This window comes from Ochotona princeps, chromosome 28 (genome assembly GCF_030435755.1).
Source record: "Ochotona princeps isolate mOchPri1 chromosome 28, mOchPri1.hap1, whole genome shotgun sequence".
NCBI classification, from domain to species: domain Eukaryota; kingdom Metazoa; phylum Chordata; class Mammalia; order Lagomorpha; family Ochotonidae; genus Ochotona; species Ochotona princeps.
In genome coordinates, this window is record NC_080859.1 from 14701479 (window position 1) to 14717714 (window position 16236).

The 16236-nt window shown below is 37.0% G+C and overlaps 1 protein-coding gene across 1 annotated transcript in view; it reads right to left on the reverse strand.

Annotated features, from left to right (window-relative positions):
• Positions 1-10001: 10001 nt before the first annotated feature.
• SLCO6A1 (solute carrier organic anion transporter family member 6A1) overlaps positions 10002-16236 on the reverse strand; it is a 28654-nt gene continuing 22419 nt past the window's right edge. Inside the window, exons 11-14 of the mRNA XM_058656193.1 lie at positions 15279-15343; positions 14588-14725; positions 11907-12064; positions 10002-10173 (exon numbers count right to left, since the gene is read on the reverse strand). Coding sequence (XP_058512176.1) covers positions 11922-12064; positions 14588-14725; positions 15279-15343 — 346 coding nt within the window. The 3' untranslated portion in view covers positions 10002-10173; positions 11907-11921. The remainder of the gene's footprint in view (positions 10174-11906; positions 12065-14587; positions 14726-15278; positions 15344-16236) is intronic.

Here is a 16236-nt window from a genome sequence, read left to right on the forward strand (position 1 = left end):
GCTGGATGGGAAGTGGAGCTGCCGGGATTAGAACCGGCGCTCATATGGGATCCCGGGGCTTTCAAGGTGAGGACTGTAGCCGCTAGGCCACGCCGCCAGGCCCAGTGGTGTAATTCTGACGGAAAACTCACATATATTCTACATCTAGCTTCTCCTATTATTAACATCTTAGATCAGCACAGTACATTTGCCACAAATAGTAAGGCAGTATTAAGTGATGTCGTATGTTGGGTGTAGATTTCTTTAGTTTTGTCCTCATGATACTTTTCCTCCAGGATCTCACACAGAAAATCACAGGACATTTAATTATCACATTTCCTTTGGTTCCGCTTGGCTCTAATAGGTTATCAGATTTGCCCCTGATAACCTTGATGTCTTGTGAAATCCTGGTCAACCAGGCTATAAAATTACCATAAATTGCGATTAAACAGTTTTATTTATTAAACAGTATTATTTATTTCTTTATTTATTTATGTTAGATTAATTTGGATGTCAGAGAGGCAGAGAGAGGGAGATAAAAGCAGTGAGACTTTGGAATACAGAGTTTGCACAGTCAACACCTGCCATGATAATCTATCAAACCAATCCAAATGATAGCCCCAAACCCTCATTAGGCCCTACCCCCAGCCCTGGTTCGTGTACTTTCCAGTATGTGCAACAGACTGGTTCAGACTTAATTTCTCTCTCTCTTTTTCTCTTACCTCTCACCATGCAAGTCACTCCCTGAATCACACCATTATTACTATAGTGCTGGCAATTATAAAAGCACTGACAGTGAAAATGAATAAATCTCTTAAAAAATTATATAAGTAGATGAATTTAGTTATTCTAATTTAGTCATTCCACATTGTAAAATCTACCAAAACATCACAATATATATACATATATGATTATTATCTACCAGTTAAATAGGAAAGTGATAGATGTTTATGTTTAGGTCATCAGTTAATGTGTCTGTGTCTCCCACAGGTGCAGTTGGGTTCAATTCCCAGCTTGGATTCCTGACTCCAGCTTCTTGATGCAGAACCCAAGGGATAGTGAAGATGATTAACGTAATTGAGTTTTTCTGTCACACGTGTGGGAGACCTGGATTGACAGCTGTGGCTCTTTGGGGCACTTGGGAAGCAAACCAGCAGATGGAAGCCTCATTATCTGTCTCCGATCAAGAAATCATAAGAAGGTAAATATAATTGTCACGTTCTCTACTTGAATTCTCCCAGCAGTCAAACATTTCACTTTTTGGAAGTATGTAATTCTGCTCCTGTTTGTGTTCTCACATACATGGCTTATTTCATCATGTGTGGTGTCATTTTTTCCCCTTTATTTGGTCCCAGTTTATAAGGTTTCTGAAAAGCCTGAGTTAAAGGCCCAGGATTAGGTTTGCTTAAAATGGGAAACGAAGATTGATATTGAAAAACAAATGAATGTGTTGTATTGGAATTTCCTGGATAGGCAGTTGTGTAAATTTCACAGTCCCACATGAAGAAAGGGCTTTGAGAGCCCATTCTCAGAGTATGCAGCATTCCTTACTGGGGATGTAAAGGCAGAAAGACAAGCCCTGGCCCACTAGACAGGTGGTTCTGTTGTTTTGTTTCGCTTTGTTTTCAAATGCTATTGCCTCAGTGGTTCAGGAATTTCAGAGATGGAGAAATCTTGTATTAATCCTGTGTGGCTATACAGCCTTGTGCTCCTTTACATTACTATAAACAATGTATTTATTCAATAGAATATCTGCTTACATAGTCCAAATATATAGGGTGGTTTAAACATTGTAATGATTATTTACACTAGAAAATTCCATTGAGACCACCTTCTCCTCTTTCTAATTTTTGGCCTTTGCTAAGGGCGCTCACCCCCTTTCAACCACAGTTAACTACTCCTACACCTTGTACCAATTCCAATGATTTTCATTCTACGTAGGTTATTCTGTTAAGAAATGAGGCATACCCAAGTAACTGCCTACTTGATACTCTTCCCCTTGACATTATTATTGCATCATCAGTGGGCTTAAAAGCTGAACTCATTCTTTCTTCTATAGGGCGCATAAATGACAGCTGTTCACATCAGAAACCTGGAATGTATGGTTACAAATTTTACTCCTTGCTCGCTGTCCCTTCTGTATTTTATACACAATTCCTTTGCGATCACAGTTCTCTCTCAGTGCTGTGTTTTGGTTGTTTTGGTTTGGCTTGGTGTTTGCTTTTTCTCATTCCTCAATCACATCAGCTTGTTTTAGAATTCGAGACTGTATTTTCTTACTTGGTTGCCTTGGTTCTCACACTTTCTTGATAACCCTTCCAGGATATGTGTGTGTACCTGCGTGTGTGTGCTTCAGCCCCTTGCACCCCTACTGTTGCTGGAGTCCCATCCTTGTCTACATCCTCTCCCTCCCTTGTAGATTTCTCATCTTGCTGAAGATTTCATGTATTGCTCATATTTCACATCGCTTAGCAGACCCCCTCTTAGCATCTGTAGGAGGTAAATGTTCAGAATTTTCCTTACAGCACGCTTAATCTTGAATATTAATTTCTCCAGGAATAGAATCCTGAGTGACATCTTGCTTTCAGGATTTTGAAGAAATTATTCCATTTTCTAGTATTAAGACTTCAGTGTAATCATACCTTTGAAAAGGTGCTAGCTTTACTTCCTGTTTTTTTGGTATTTAAGCAGATTTTATTCTTTTCAAGTTGGAGATATTCAAATTACTTGTAAATTTTCTATGGTGAACTCGTTTGTCATGGTGTCTTCTCTGTAGTGATAGTGCCTGGGTTCAGCTGCAGAAACAGATGTTGAAAAAACATCTACCTTAATCTATAGCAGAAACAGGGGAAGCCTTTGGCATGACCAGTCCCTTTGCTAATTTCTTGGGACTTCCACTCCTTTCCTCCAGGTACTCCTTTAGCACATGTCCTCAAATCTCTGGGGCGTTGTGGTGTTCTATTATCCTCCTTCCTCTCACTTCGAACACATCCCATGCTCTGCCACTAAGAATGTTTCCTCGTAATTAGGTAATAAATATTTGCACTGCTCTGGTTAATATCCTTCAGTGATGACTATTGCATAGAATAAAGGCCAAAATACTTACTGTAACATAATGGTTCTTTCAAGTATGCATAACCTCCTATGCATAAAAAAGATTTACTTCTCACTTCATTACCTCTACAACTTCATTTGCCAAATACATTACAAAATCATTGGGAGCAGGCTTTTGATACTACACTTAAGGGGCCACTTAGAATGCCTGCACCACATGTCAGAGGGCCTGCTTTGAGAACTGGCCCGGCACACACTCTGGGAGGCAGCAAGTGACAGCTCAAGGGCTTGAGTCTTGATATCAATGTGAGAAACATGGATGAACTTGCAGGATCCTGGCTTCAGGCTAGCTGAGCTTGTTGATGAAACTATTTGGGTAAACCTTCAAAAGCAAACAGTGGAATTGTTCAGTCACACTGGCAGCAAAGTGGCTTCTAAATCTTCCCTGACAGAACGAACAAGACAAATGCACATTGCAGTTAGGAAAACTCTCAAGAAATTATGATAGAAGTGAGGCAAGAATTAGAACATTCTAACAATATCATTGCATAAGTGAGGATTAACCTGCTAAGGACAAAAGGGAAAATAAGTGCTATAAAAGAAAAAGGTCAAAAAAAATTTTTTTATATCAAAAGAAAATGGGAATTAAGACATGTGAGAGACAGTAACAGATGGGGGTTCAAGAAAATAAGACAAATATATGTCAATTAGAATGTACTCAGTAGCAAAAACAAAGCAATGAAATGTGGCATTGACTGAAAATTATTTTTTAAAAATGTATTTTGGTAAAGCACAACATATACTTCGGAACAATCCATGAGAAGAATGTACAATGAAGATAATCTTCCTGACACTAGAGTCGCATTGTCATCAGACATCCTTCAACCATGCTTTAGGCAAGGGAGAAGTAGATGTGCTTCAGATAAGTATCAGGGGACTGTGGGGGGATGTGAGGCAATGGTGTCATATCAGGCCAAGCTGATTTCTGCAAATGAAAAACACTTCAAACTGATGTTCATCTCAAGCTACTGTCATCACTCGGGGGGGAGAGGGGTGGTTTGCTCCTTTGAGAACTATTGAAGAAATATCCGAAAAATCTTCAGACATAGAAAATGCTTGTTGAGACACTGACAAGGTGAATGTTAAGGGATAAACCTATGTTTATCTGAATTGACAGTTAAACAAAGACTAAAATGTAATTGCTCTGATGTGATAGATAATACAGGACTTTTGAAGTAGGAGTGGCAATGGTAGAAAACTTACAAACTTTTCAACTGCCTGTGTCTATTAACAGAATTAGGAAGGAATGACTCAAACCATGTGCTGTGGGGAAAAAGAAAGAAATGTTGGAGTTGGCATTACGGTACAGCACATTAAGTTACTGCTTGGGACACCCACATTACGTAGTTGGGTGCTGGTTCAAACCTCAGTTACTGTCCACTCTTAATCCAGATTCCTGCTCATGCACCTTGAAGGCAGTGGATGATGGACCATGTACCTGGGTTCCTGCCACTCAGATGGGAGAAGTGGGTGGTGCTCCAGGCTCTGGCCTGTCTTCAGCCTGGGCCAGCTGTGGCTGTTGTAGGCATTTCAAGAAGGGTGACTCATTGATTATCTATCACTCTGCCTTTCAAATAAATAAATCTTTTTGAAAGAAAGAGAGGAAGGAAGGAAGGAAGGGAGGAAGGAAGGAAGGAAGGAAGAAATCGCTAACCTGTTCAGTAATATTTGCATCACATATCCAATAGACAGTGAACAGAGACTATTCAGAATTTGTGGGACTCAGAGTAACAGAGAAATGGCTCATTGACTAAATCCTCACCTTACAAGTGTAGGGATTCCATAGGGGTACTGGTTCGTGACTTCCCATCCAGCTACCTGCCTGTGACCTGGGAAAGCAGTAGAGGATGGCCTTGGGGCCCTGCACCCTCATGGAAGAATAAAAGAAGCTCCTGGCTCCTGATTTCAGATTGACTCAGCTACAGTCATTACAGCCACTTGGGGAGTCAACCACTGGATGGAAGATCTTTGTCTCTCCTCTCTGTAAATCTGATCTGCCATCCAATAAAAATAAATGAATGTTAAAAAAAAATTGTGGGTGCCTTCTTGAAGAGTATACAAGACAGCAAGATTCAGACACCAAAATATTTCTGGAGGATCTGAAATACTAGCGGTGAACATTAAATATACCTTCATTCGAATTTTTTAAAAAAAGGTTTAAAAAGAAGAATATGTAATATGCAATGGCTCTGGAAAAGAATGCCTATAATACACAGCAACACATGCTTATTGAATTGGGATAAATATACTGAAAATAAAATAAACTTGCTGATTGCCTTAAATTATTCATAGCAAGTGAAAGAATATTGTCTCACATTGGGAATAGGAAAGGAGTGGGAAAGAAAATGCACTAACTAATGTTAGAAGACAATCCTTACGGGTGGTCTGTGTTTATGTATGTCTGGACTATTTTTTTTTTCAAAGAATATACGTGGTAACTGTGTCACATAATACAATGTAATTAATGAATTTAAAATAAAATTTAAAAAAAAAAAAAAGAAAGATGAGGATATTTAGGCTAAAAAAAAAAAAAGAATATACGTGGTAAATATTTGTTGAAGGTGTAGTTTCTCTGGAACTAACAGAATGTACTACAGTCTAACATAAAATATGAGGATTAGTATAAAGTGCCCACTTGTTGTAAAGGTAGATTGCTCAAAATACAAAAAGCACAAACCCATACTAAGCTCTACTTACAGGATATATTTCAATCAAAAGTGTTCAAAAAAGCATCGAAATAAAGCAACAGGCATGAGTATGTTAGATAAGGCAACTTAAAGGAATAACAGTCTGAATGCATAAGTCTTAATGCATGGCAATTCAGAACAGATGGCATTAAAAGAAGGACTGCTATCTAAAATGAAAACACAGGAGTTATTTATGGAACCAGAACCTTAGGAACTGTCTTCATGCACATAAAGTACAGTCTGTTTAGCAAGAAATTGATTAATAATAACAGTGTAGGGTTTTATTCTACTTCTCTGAAACTGCCATATCCCCAAAGCAGCTTGTCAGATGAGCATTTAAGCATAAATGATTCATTTATGAAGGTGCCCAATGGAAAGAGAAAACAGTAAATATAAAGCAGCCATAGATGGTGCACTAGATGGGGGCCAATTGCATCAGGAAACCCTGAGATACCATGTGGAAAAGCCTCAGAGCTGCTTGTGGCCTGGGAAAGCAGGAGAGGATGGCCCAGTGCCTTAGGACCCTGCACCCACATGGGAGACCCTTAAGAGGTTCCCACTGGATCAACTCAGCTCCGGCTGTTGTGGCCTTTTGGGGAGTGAATCAATAGACAGAAGATCGTCCTCTCTGTCTCTCCTCTCTGTATATCTGACTTTTCCAAAAAAATGAAATAAATCTTAAAAAAAAAAAGAATATTAAAAAGTTTTATCTAAGCACGTGTTGGGCAGGGCTGGGCTGGGCCACAGCACCCATTGGTTTACTGAGGATGGAGGGCAGAACAAAATGATCAATTACCCCAGTGAAATTTGACAGCAAATTTCTGGGCCAAAGGAGACTCACAGGTGGACTATGACAACTAATCAACCTCGGAAAGATTTCCTCATCCGTGGGACAGCGATATCAGCAGCATCTCAGAACTATCTGGACACAGAAAATGCTCCACAATGGGGAACTTGGGATGACAGCGGGTGGCAGCTCCCCAGTCCCTGGGGTAATGTGGCCCTTGGGAAGCTGGGTGTGGTTTCTCCTCTTGTATCTCCCCGCCCCGCCCCACCCACATACAGGTAGAAGAAGAAGAAAATGTATAAACATTGTCTCACCCACTATCCCCTGATCCTGGACCCTTCCCACCCTGATAAACTTATATAAACATCATCACTAATTAAAGTTTTTACAAGTTTTACCCAAAACATTAAGTGATAAGTGCTTATAAAGCTGGATCCCAAATAAATTATAAGAACTTAAATTTACTCATCAGTTACTATCTGTTAGGCAATGTTTTAAGTGATGTGGCTATGTGCCTATTCTTAACTCATTTAATATATACAACAGTTCGGCATAATAGCTAGTATTACTTTCAGTCTCTTTATAAGCAAAGAAATTTAGGCATCAGGCTGTTTAGTCACTTGTCCAAGATTCCGAAACCGAAAATCAGTAACACCGGATATTGCACCAACATAGTGTTGGGCTGAGCAACCAACAAACTCCCTTCACCATTCTTCCCTTCACCATGCTCCCTTCACCATGCTCCCTTCACCATGGAGAGAGTCCAGACACTGGGGAGTAAGACACTAGAGAGCACAGCATAGCATCTTGGAACTAATGAAAACATCACTGGGTGTATACTAATGGTCCCTGTCCTCAAGCCAACACCTGTAACCAAACACTGAATCTCCACTAGTACCAAATAGAGAAGCAAGGCCACAGTCAACTGGATTACAGTCCCAGCCATCATCATGTATGACCAATTGCAGTGACCATGGGAGACATAAACTCTACTACAATAGCATTGGGGGACGATAATCCCCACTTTTACCAATAGACAAATTAACTAGGAAAACAAAATCAACAAAAAAACAACAGAGCTAACTTCTACTATACACTAAAACGGGCTTCTGTTCTGTTCCTGGGCATATTCAGTTTTGGGAAATAATTACGAATCTTTCATTTATTTCCCATTGTGTCTTTTGTGTTGGAGTTATGGAAGGGTTATAAACTCTGTTGAGAATATCTGTCACAAATGAAGTCTATGAACCTATGAATTCTTTTCAGTCCAATGATATTTTTAAGGACCTCTTCTTGCACGCACTGGGATCCTATACGGGCACCGGTTCCTGTCCCAGCATCCCTGCCTCCCATTCAGCTCCCTGCTTGTGGCCTGGGAAAACAGTAGAGGATGGCCCAAGCCTTGGGACTCTGCACCCAAGTTGGAGACCCAGAGGAGGCTCCTGGCTTTGGATTGACTCAGCTCCAGCCGTTGCAGCCGCTTGGGGAGTGAATCAAAAGACAGAAGATCTTTTCTGTCTCTCCTCCTCTCTGTAGATCTGACTTTCCAATAAAAATAAGACAAATCTTACAAAAAAAAACCAGTATTGACTCTCTAAATTCATAAACATGACTTATCCACTAATAATGTATTATATTTTAATTATGTATTACAGCATTTAAACTGAAAATATTTATTTACCTTTCATTATATTTTCTTCCTTGGTCATATTTATAAATATAAAGTTCACTTGGAGTTCTGTTATTCTTTTATTCACAAGTTTAATTTTCTTCTATACTGAAATTCACTTCCAAATACACACACTTTAAACAAACACACATTCTGTTGTGGTGGTTCCTAGTTCCTTGAGAAAAAGAGCACAAAAACAAATTCAAACAGAAATACAACTTTCTTTCAGCTGTTTTATTTAACATTTATCTCATCATAACTATTACTTTAAAATAAACCTGCACCTAGAAATTTATCCTACTTTATTCACTGGTACATGTTATCATTATATGTGTATGTAATAGTGAGTATATGATCTTCTCCTATACATTTACTACCTATAAATAATTTCTCTCAGGGTAAACACTGAAGGAAGTTGTTTGAACTCAGAGATTATTGCCACAGCGTGTAATGCTGGTATCCCATGCAGGCCCTGATTAGAAACCGTGTCTGCTCCATTTCTGATCCAGCCCCCTGCTAATGTGCTGGGAGATGCATAGAAGATGGCCCTAGGATTGGGTCCCAAGTAGTTGTGGGAGTTGCCTGGAGTTCCAGGCTCCCAGCGTCAATCTGTTGTTGAATGTTAACCCTAGGTGCATGAATACTTTTGAGTTACAGCATTTAGCTATAGTGCTTCCCTGCTGATTACATATTTTCCCCACCCTCTAGTCTCTAGTCTGTTCATGAATTGTCCAATTTAGAATGTCTAGGGCCCAGCATGGTACCGTAATGGCTAAAGTCCTCACCTTGCATGCACCACGATTCCATATGGGTACTGGTTCTAATCCCGGCAGCCCCGTTTGTTTCTTATCCAGCTCCCTGTCTGTGGCCTGGGAAAGCAGTTGAGGATCACCCAAAGCCTTGGGACCCTGCACGCATGTGAGAATCCTGGAAGAAGCTCTTGACAACTGGCTTTGGATTGGTTCAGCTCTGGCCGTTGTGGCTACTTGTCGAGTGAATCAGCAGATGGAAGATCTACCTCTCTGTCTCTACTCCTCTGAGTATATCTGTCTTTCCAATGGAAATAAATAAATCTTTGAAAAAAGACTGTAGATGAGAAAAAAGTGAAAATTGAGTATTTATTTTTTTGAAATGTGAGTCATTTATTGCGTAAAGAAGTGAATTTTTTTTTTTTAAGAAGTGAAATTTTGAAGTAATTATTTGAAAAGAAATTTCAGGTTGGAGTATGACAAAGATTTCTTTCTGTAAATATTGTATTCTACTCCAAATAGTATTAATGACAACCATCAGAAAAATATTTATTAAGCTAATAATATTGAAGGCATAAGCTAAATTTTCAAATGATACTATGCATGTTATTATCTGAAAATTGTGACGATATCACTAGTTAACCTAATTTCATCGAAAGAAAAGTATGTTAAAGTTTTAAAAAATATTTTCAATCCCTGTGAGCTGGTTCATAATATATAAACACATGTTTTATCACACTGAAAAATGTATATTTAAAATATTAATACTACTTTGTGGCTTATTAAACTATGTATTATACTTCTACCATTTTATTTTCTGGAAAAATAGACACATAGATGCATGAATTTGTCACACACATACACACAAATACACATTCACAATTCCCCTTTGTGCAAGTTTTCAAATGATATTTAGAGAAAAGGATATTACTTAAGCGATCTGAAAGTATTCATCCTCCTGGTATAATCTGTGTTATGGACCAATGTTTAAAAATCCTGTAGAAAACTATCCAAAATGTTTTAAACGAAGACTTTATTGTGAAAATCCAGATTGCCAAAATTCAGTTTCTGTAACACAGGTAAACAACACGTGCTCATTATCCTCTTCTGAAAGTGGGGCACAGCAAATCACGTGGGCTCTCTAAACACGGACTCTTTAGAATTTCTGATCCTGAGTGCTCTGTGACTCTGCAGGGTGAAACAAAGGAGATGACCAGTCAAGGAGAGTTGCACATAGGATCACTTTTATACTTTCATATGTGTCTGATGAAATTAAGCAAGCAAACTATAGAAAGCAAGCTCTGACTGCCCCTTGAGTCACATTTTCTTCTCATTTCAACATTGTGACCTTGGGTCACTAGTTCACTGACTAATACAAAAAAACGAAGAGGCAATTTGATTTTCAGTTATCACTTCTCCTAGGAGAACTAGGAAACATTGTATAGAATAAGTACGATGTTATTTTTAGTGCCAAATTAAGTGTCTTCATCTTTGGATGAAGATACAATATTGCATTAAATATTACAACAACAAAAATTCTACAGAAACCTATGTTGATTTAAGAAAAGAACTATAAATGGTTGACACATTTTCTACATTCACATATGACTATTTCTTCACATGAATTATAATTAATCATAAAATCAAGATAAAAGCACAAATAGATGTCAGTGCAGATTATTAGGCAATATTTATTAATAAAATTCAAGTGAAGATAAAATATGTAAAGGCTTATTATCCCACAGAGAATTTTATATCTACTATGGCCCAACTTCCTGTCACACATGTGGAGGACATGGATGCACTTTCTAATTACTAATTAGTCTACCACAGGCATTGAGGGGAGGGAACAGGGAACAGAAGATCTTTCTATCTATCCTAATTTCTATCTGTCATTTTGCTTATTGTTTAAATTTTAAAAAAATACATAAACAAACGAAAGACTCCAGATGGTCTCCTTTTCAAAAAGATATATTATACCAGTTAATCTAATGTTCATTATGTGACTGTAACTAGGAACTCAAGTTTTATTTAGAAAAGCTATTGAGAAACCTCCACAGCCCAACTGTAAAGCAGCATGAACAAACTACAGGACAAGTGTTCATTCATATGCTACATTGGCAAAGGCCATAATGGCCATCAAAATTAATCAGGTGATGATACCGTCTCTTTAAGATATTTGCCCAGCCGTGGAATTACTGCAAAATGAATGGAGCTGGAAGACATTATTTTCATTAAAGCATGGCAGATACAGAAAGACAAGCACCACATGATCTCCTGCCCATGTGGAAACCCAGAGCCATCCTTCTGTTCATTGAATCATTTCACTAGAGTCTGAAGAGTGTGGAGGACAGATGGAGGGAGGCTGGAAACTGGGTACCAAATCTGAGACAGAAGGAATGACTTCCCCATGTTTCACAGCACAGTGGGTAGCTACAGTCCACAACAAACTACTGCAGATTTTCTGAGCAAATAGAAGGGAGAAACTTGAAGGCTCTAATCACAAAGCAACACCAAGAGAGATAAACTTCTCAGTGCCCATTGTAAGCTTCTATTGAAATCAAAATGTTCACACATTTACTGACATGCATGCCCCATAAAATGTGTACAATTATTAAATTTGGGTTTAAAAAATAAAGAATTGATTAAAAAGCTGGAAATACAAGAGATCTTGGATGAATATGTTGGGTTATCATACTCTGACCCATAGATATGTACAATTGGAAAATTCATTAAATTTCCAATTCAAACTTAACACTCAATAAAATTATTTTGTTCCTATGGATAGCATTGTGGCATGCCAATACGTTCTTCAAACCTTTGTTTGATATTCAAAGCCTTTAAGACATGTAACTGTACTATTATTTTAAATTTTACCAACATAGCATTTTAGTGAAAAGTTAAAAATACACAACTCTTACATGATGATGATGCAGTTATAAATCAGTTTTTTCCTGTTTTTGAACTTGTATGTTCCTCACTGGCAAAATCAAGGTCTCCGTGCTTTCCTTTGTAACATTTTTATATCCATAAAATGCGACAGCAGTGAAGAATATAGTGAATATTTTACAAATAAAACCTAAATTTAGGAATGCAATAATCAGAGGTGTTGATTTATTTATAAGTAACAAAGGTATAAGTTCCCTATGGGCAGAATTAAATTATGGCATAATCTTACATTGCTACTTAAAATATTTGTAAATGTTTGTAGAACTTCCTAGACCTAGGTGCTATTTTTTTATATATTATGTTAATTCTAAAATGCAAGAATAATTTTTTTCACCTTTTAAAACATGTATTTATTTAAAAGGCAGAGCACCAAAACAGAAGAAAGAGATCTTCCATCTACCAGTTCACTTCTGAAATGGCTACAATAGCCAAAATTGAACCACAACAAAACTGGGAGCCAGAAATCCATCCTGGTTTCCGACATAGGTGGTAGAGGCCCAAGTCCTCATACAACCTTCTGCTGCCATTGCCAGCAACAATAACAGGAAGCTGGATCCGAAACTGAGCAGCCAGAAGTAGAACAAATGTTGTCCTACAGGATGCCCACGTTGGAATCAGCAGCGTAAACCATCATGTCACAGGGCTGACCCTCACTTGTCCTTTCAAATCTTTATAAGCTACTATAATTTGTGTGTCACTTCATGTAACTTTTTTGTTTTCTTTTTTAAACATCCATCACTTTCCAAGTTCAAACAGATGAAAAGGCTGTAGAAAACATTGATCTGAACAACAAACTTGGAGAATGTGATGGTGAGGAGGGGAAGGAGATTGAAGAACTGATATAAACTCAGTTGGAATTAATAAATGCTGAATGTTAAACAGCACAGAGGGTAAGTGAAAAAATAAAGTAAAAAGGTAACATTAAAATTATTTTAAATGGTGATGTACAATATTTTTTTAAATGTTTAAGACATTGAGCTGTAGATCCAAGAAGTTTAGCACATCAAAGTCGGAAAAAGAGAAAGGACTCAGAGAAAAGCATTTTTACACCTAGTTGACCCCGGTCAAACAGAATCAAAAATAAAACCACTGCCTGTGACCTGTGTGCTACCATGTCACCTGCTTTACCTGAGGTCACGCTCCCTGTTAATGACTTCTCAAAAGCGGCAGAACATGATCCCAATTGTGGGGACCACTGCCATTTATGTGGGAGACCCTGATGAAGCTCCTGGCTCCTGGTTTCAGCTCGGAGCAGCAGTAGCCATTAAAGCCATAATGGAATTGAATCAGCAAATTGATCATCTCTCTTTCTCAATGTGTGTGTGTGTGTGTGTGTGTGTGTGTGTGTGTGTGTGTAGATATGTACATGTAACTCTTTTAAAATAAATCAGTATATAGTTTTTTTGTTTGTTTTTAAGAAAGAGTTATTGTAGTATCCTGGATCAGGAGAAAAGTATTTAGCTAAAACTAAATGTAGCCAGATTTAATTCTTTTCAGACAAACATGAAGGGAGTAATCTACTAAATAAGAAAATCCTAAAAGAAGTTTGTCAGTTATGTGTCCAGATAGATTTCCAAATCTACAGAAAGGGGTATATATTTCAATAAGTCTAAATCACACACACATATACATATTGTTAATGAACATAAGTAGCCTTTTTTAAAATGCAGGAAATAGAAAGGTAAATAATTTTAGAAAGGTCAAATCATCCAAAATAAATATAAAAGTCAAGTAAACATATTAGAAAATAAAATTTCAAAATATTGGAAAAGTAGGATTAAAAATAAAAAATGGAGTCAACTCAGTTGCAAATTTAAACACCTCTCAAGTCATAATTAAAGCACAAATACAAAATTTAGTAATGATATAGAAGATGTGAATAATCATATAAGGCATGATGTCCTGAACTGCTCTGTGCTAATTGTTACACAGAGATTTGTTATCATTACATGTTAGAGTTTATCATTATGGGGCTCTTTTAATTATTGAAGCCATGAAATTAAGTCATAAAAACATAAAAACACATTAAATGTTTACTACACAAAACAGTTACACAATAAAACCACTGAAGATTAAAATTTTAGGACTTGCATACCTTCATTTAATGGATTAATAAATTAAGGTCCTGGAAGATCTAGTGAATTTTCCAAAGTTACAAAAACCTACATACCAGCACAGCATCCAATTCCCTACGTATCTGATTTATTCAACAAATTGCCCTCCAAGTTCCAAGAACCGTGATACCATTGAACAAAAGGGAAAAATAAGCTTCACACGTAACAAGACCAAGATTACATTTGTGCTTTATAGAGATTTAATCATTTGATTCAGATTGATCTAACTTGATTTATCTCTGGAAATGGAAAGTATCACAAGATCAAGCAATTTGGCCTTAGACTTATATATAAGCAGGCAAAATTAGTTTCCAAAATAAAATTGTGCTGTTTACTGCTCCTTGTTTGAGAATTAACATGGAACTGCTGTGTATTTAATGCACAGATTCAAATATTTACAAAAAAAAAAAATCCTAGGTGACTTCAACTTCTAGAACATTTGCTATGTAGCCCAAGGGCACCAAAATCTTGATCTAATTATGAAAACTTAAGCTTGTAAACGTGCATTCCTCCACAGTTCTTGAATCCATATAACTTACTTATTCCTATAAATTGAAAGGCCATTTCTGTCTTGTCATACATCCAACAATGTCCTATGCCTTTACAGTGTTCCGTATCCCGAAACGTACATGAAATACCTCCTGTTATTTTAAAAGCTAGTGGTCCAGGAATACTCCCTAGAAAATAAAGAATAATTATGAATTCCCCATAAAAGATTTGAAGTTACAATAATTACAATTAAGCATACAATATCTATTTCTATGTGTGTGATATATATGTATATATGATACAATATTGCATTAATTATTACAACAACAAAAATTCTGCAGAAACCTATGTTGATTTAAGAAAAAATAAATGATTAAAAATGTTTTCAGTGGTTTCAGTGATGAAAGACTTAAAAGACAGTGCTTTAAAAAGTTTTCAGTTTATGACTTTCTAACTGGTCAAGCAATGTAAAATATAGTTTCTGTTCTTATGCAGTGCTTTTATGTGAGCTTACCAAACTGTTTCTAAGAGATAAAGAGCATACTACAGATTGGATTGTTTCATCCTAGTTAATATAGTAAAATATGCATGTTTTCTGACAGTTTCAATGATCTCCTTACAGTCTATGAAGAAAATCCTTCTCACTTACTCTACATCATGTATTATTTTTAAAATTCTAAACGTGCATAGGTACAGCAAACAATAATTTCATGTAATAGGAACATGGTCAAAAGCTCATACCAAATATTCTCAAAACCGTATAGCTCACTCCCAGGGCCAGAGAACATAGTTTTTCAGGCACAACGCTGAAACAAAAGAGTATGACGTCATCAGCATAACATTATTACTTGCTCTACAGAACACTTCGCTGTTTTGAAATTTTCCATATATATTTTTTTCCTTTGTAGCACTTGTACGGTTGACAGAATTCAATCTGGCTTAAAAACAAACTAAAATGATCTCATCATTGCCTCCAGTCTTTTCCCACGTTCCTGCTAAATTACTGTCATTTTGTATTTTATTTGTGGAACTATTTTTCTTTTTCTTTTTTTTTTTTAAAGATTTATTTTTATTACAAAGTCAGATATACTGAGAGGAGGAGAGATGGAGAGAGGAAGTGGAGCTGCCGGGATTAGAACCAGCGGCCATATGGGATCAAGGCGAGGACCTTAGCCACTAGGCCACGCTGCTAAGCCCAGAACTATTTTTCAGTGGGACACTAAGCCTTAGCCAACAACATACATTAAAAATATATTTCCTACAATATCAAGTTGGCAAAAGTTCAAATTAAAAAATAAATATTAGCATCTCTCATCTGACTTCTTCACACTTATATTTTTGGCACATATCATTCTTATTTAGTCATAGACATGCTTCTTTCTCGCAGAAAATTTATTCTTCCCCCATGTAGTTTCTCAGAAATCACAGACATCATCCATTCCCAACCCTGAAATGAGTTGTCTTCGTTTCATTATTATCCTCGGGGAGATCTTTGTCCTCATTTACCAGAATCAGTCAGGAAACTGTGATGCAAAAAGCATTTTTTTTCTGATTTTCTCCACCACCTATTACACTGGCTTATTCCAAGCCTTTATCTTTTGCCTGATAAAATAAAACAACTCCCTAATTCATGTTGCAACAATTGCCTATATCCTTTTTTAAGATTTATTTTTATTTGAAAGGTGTGTTTTACAGAGAG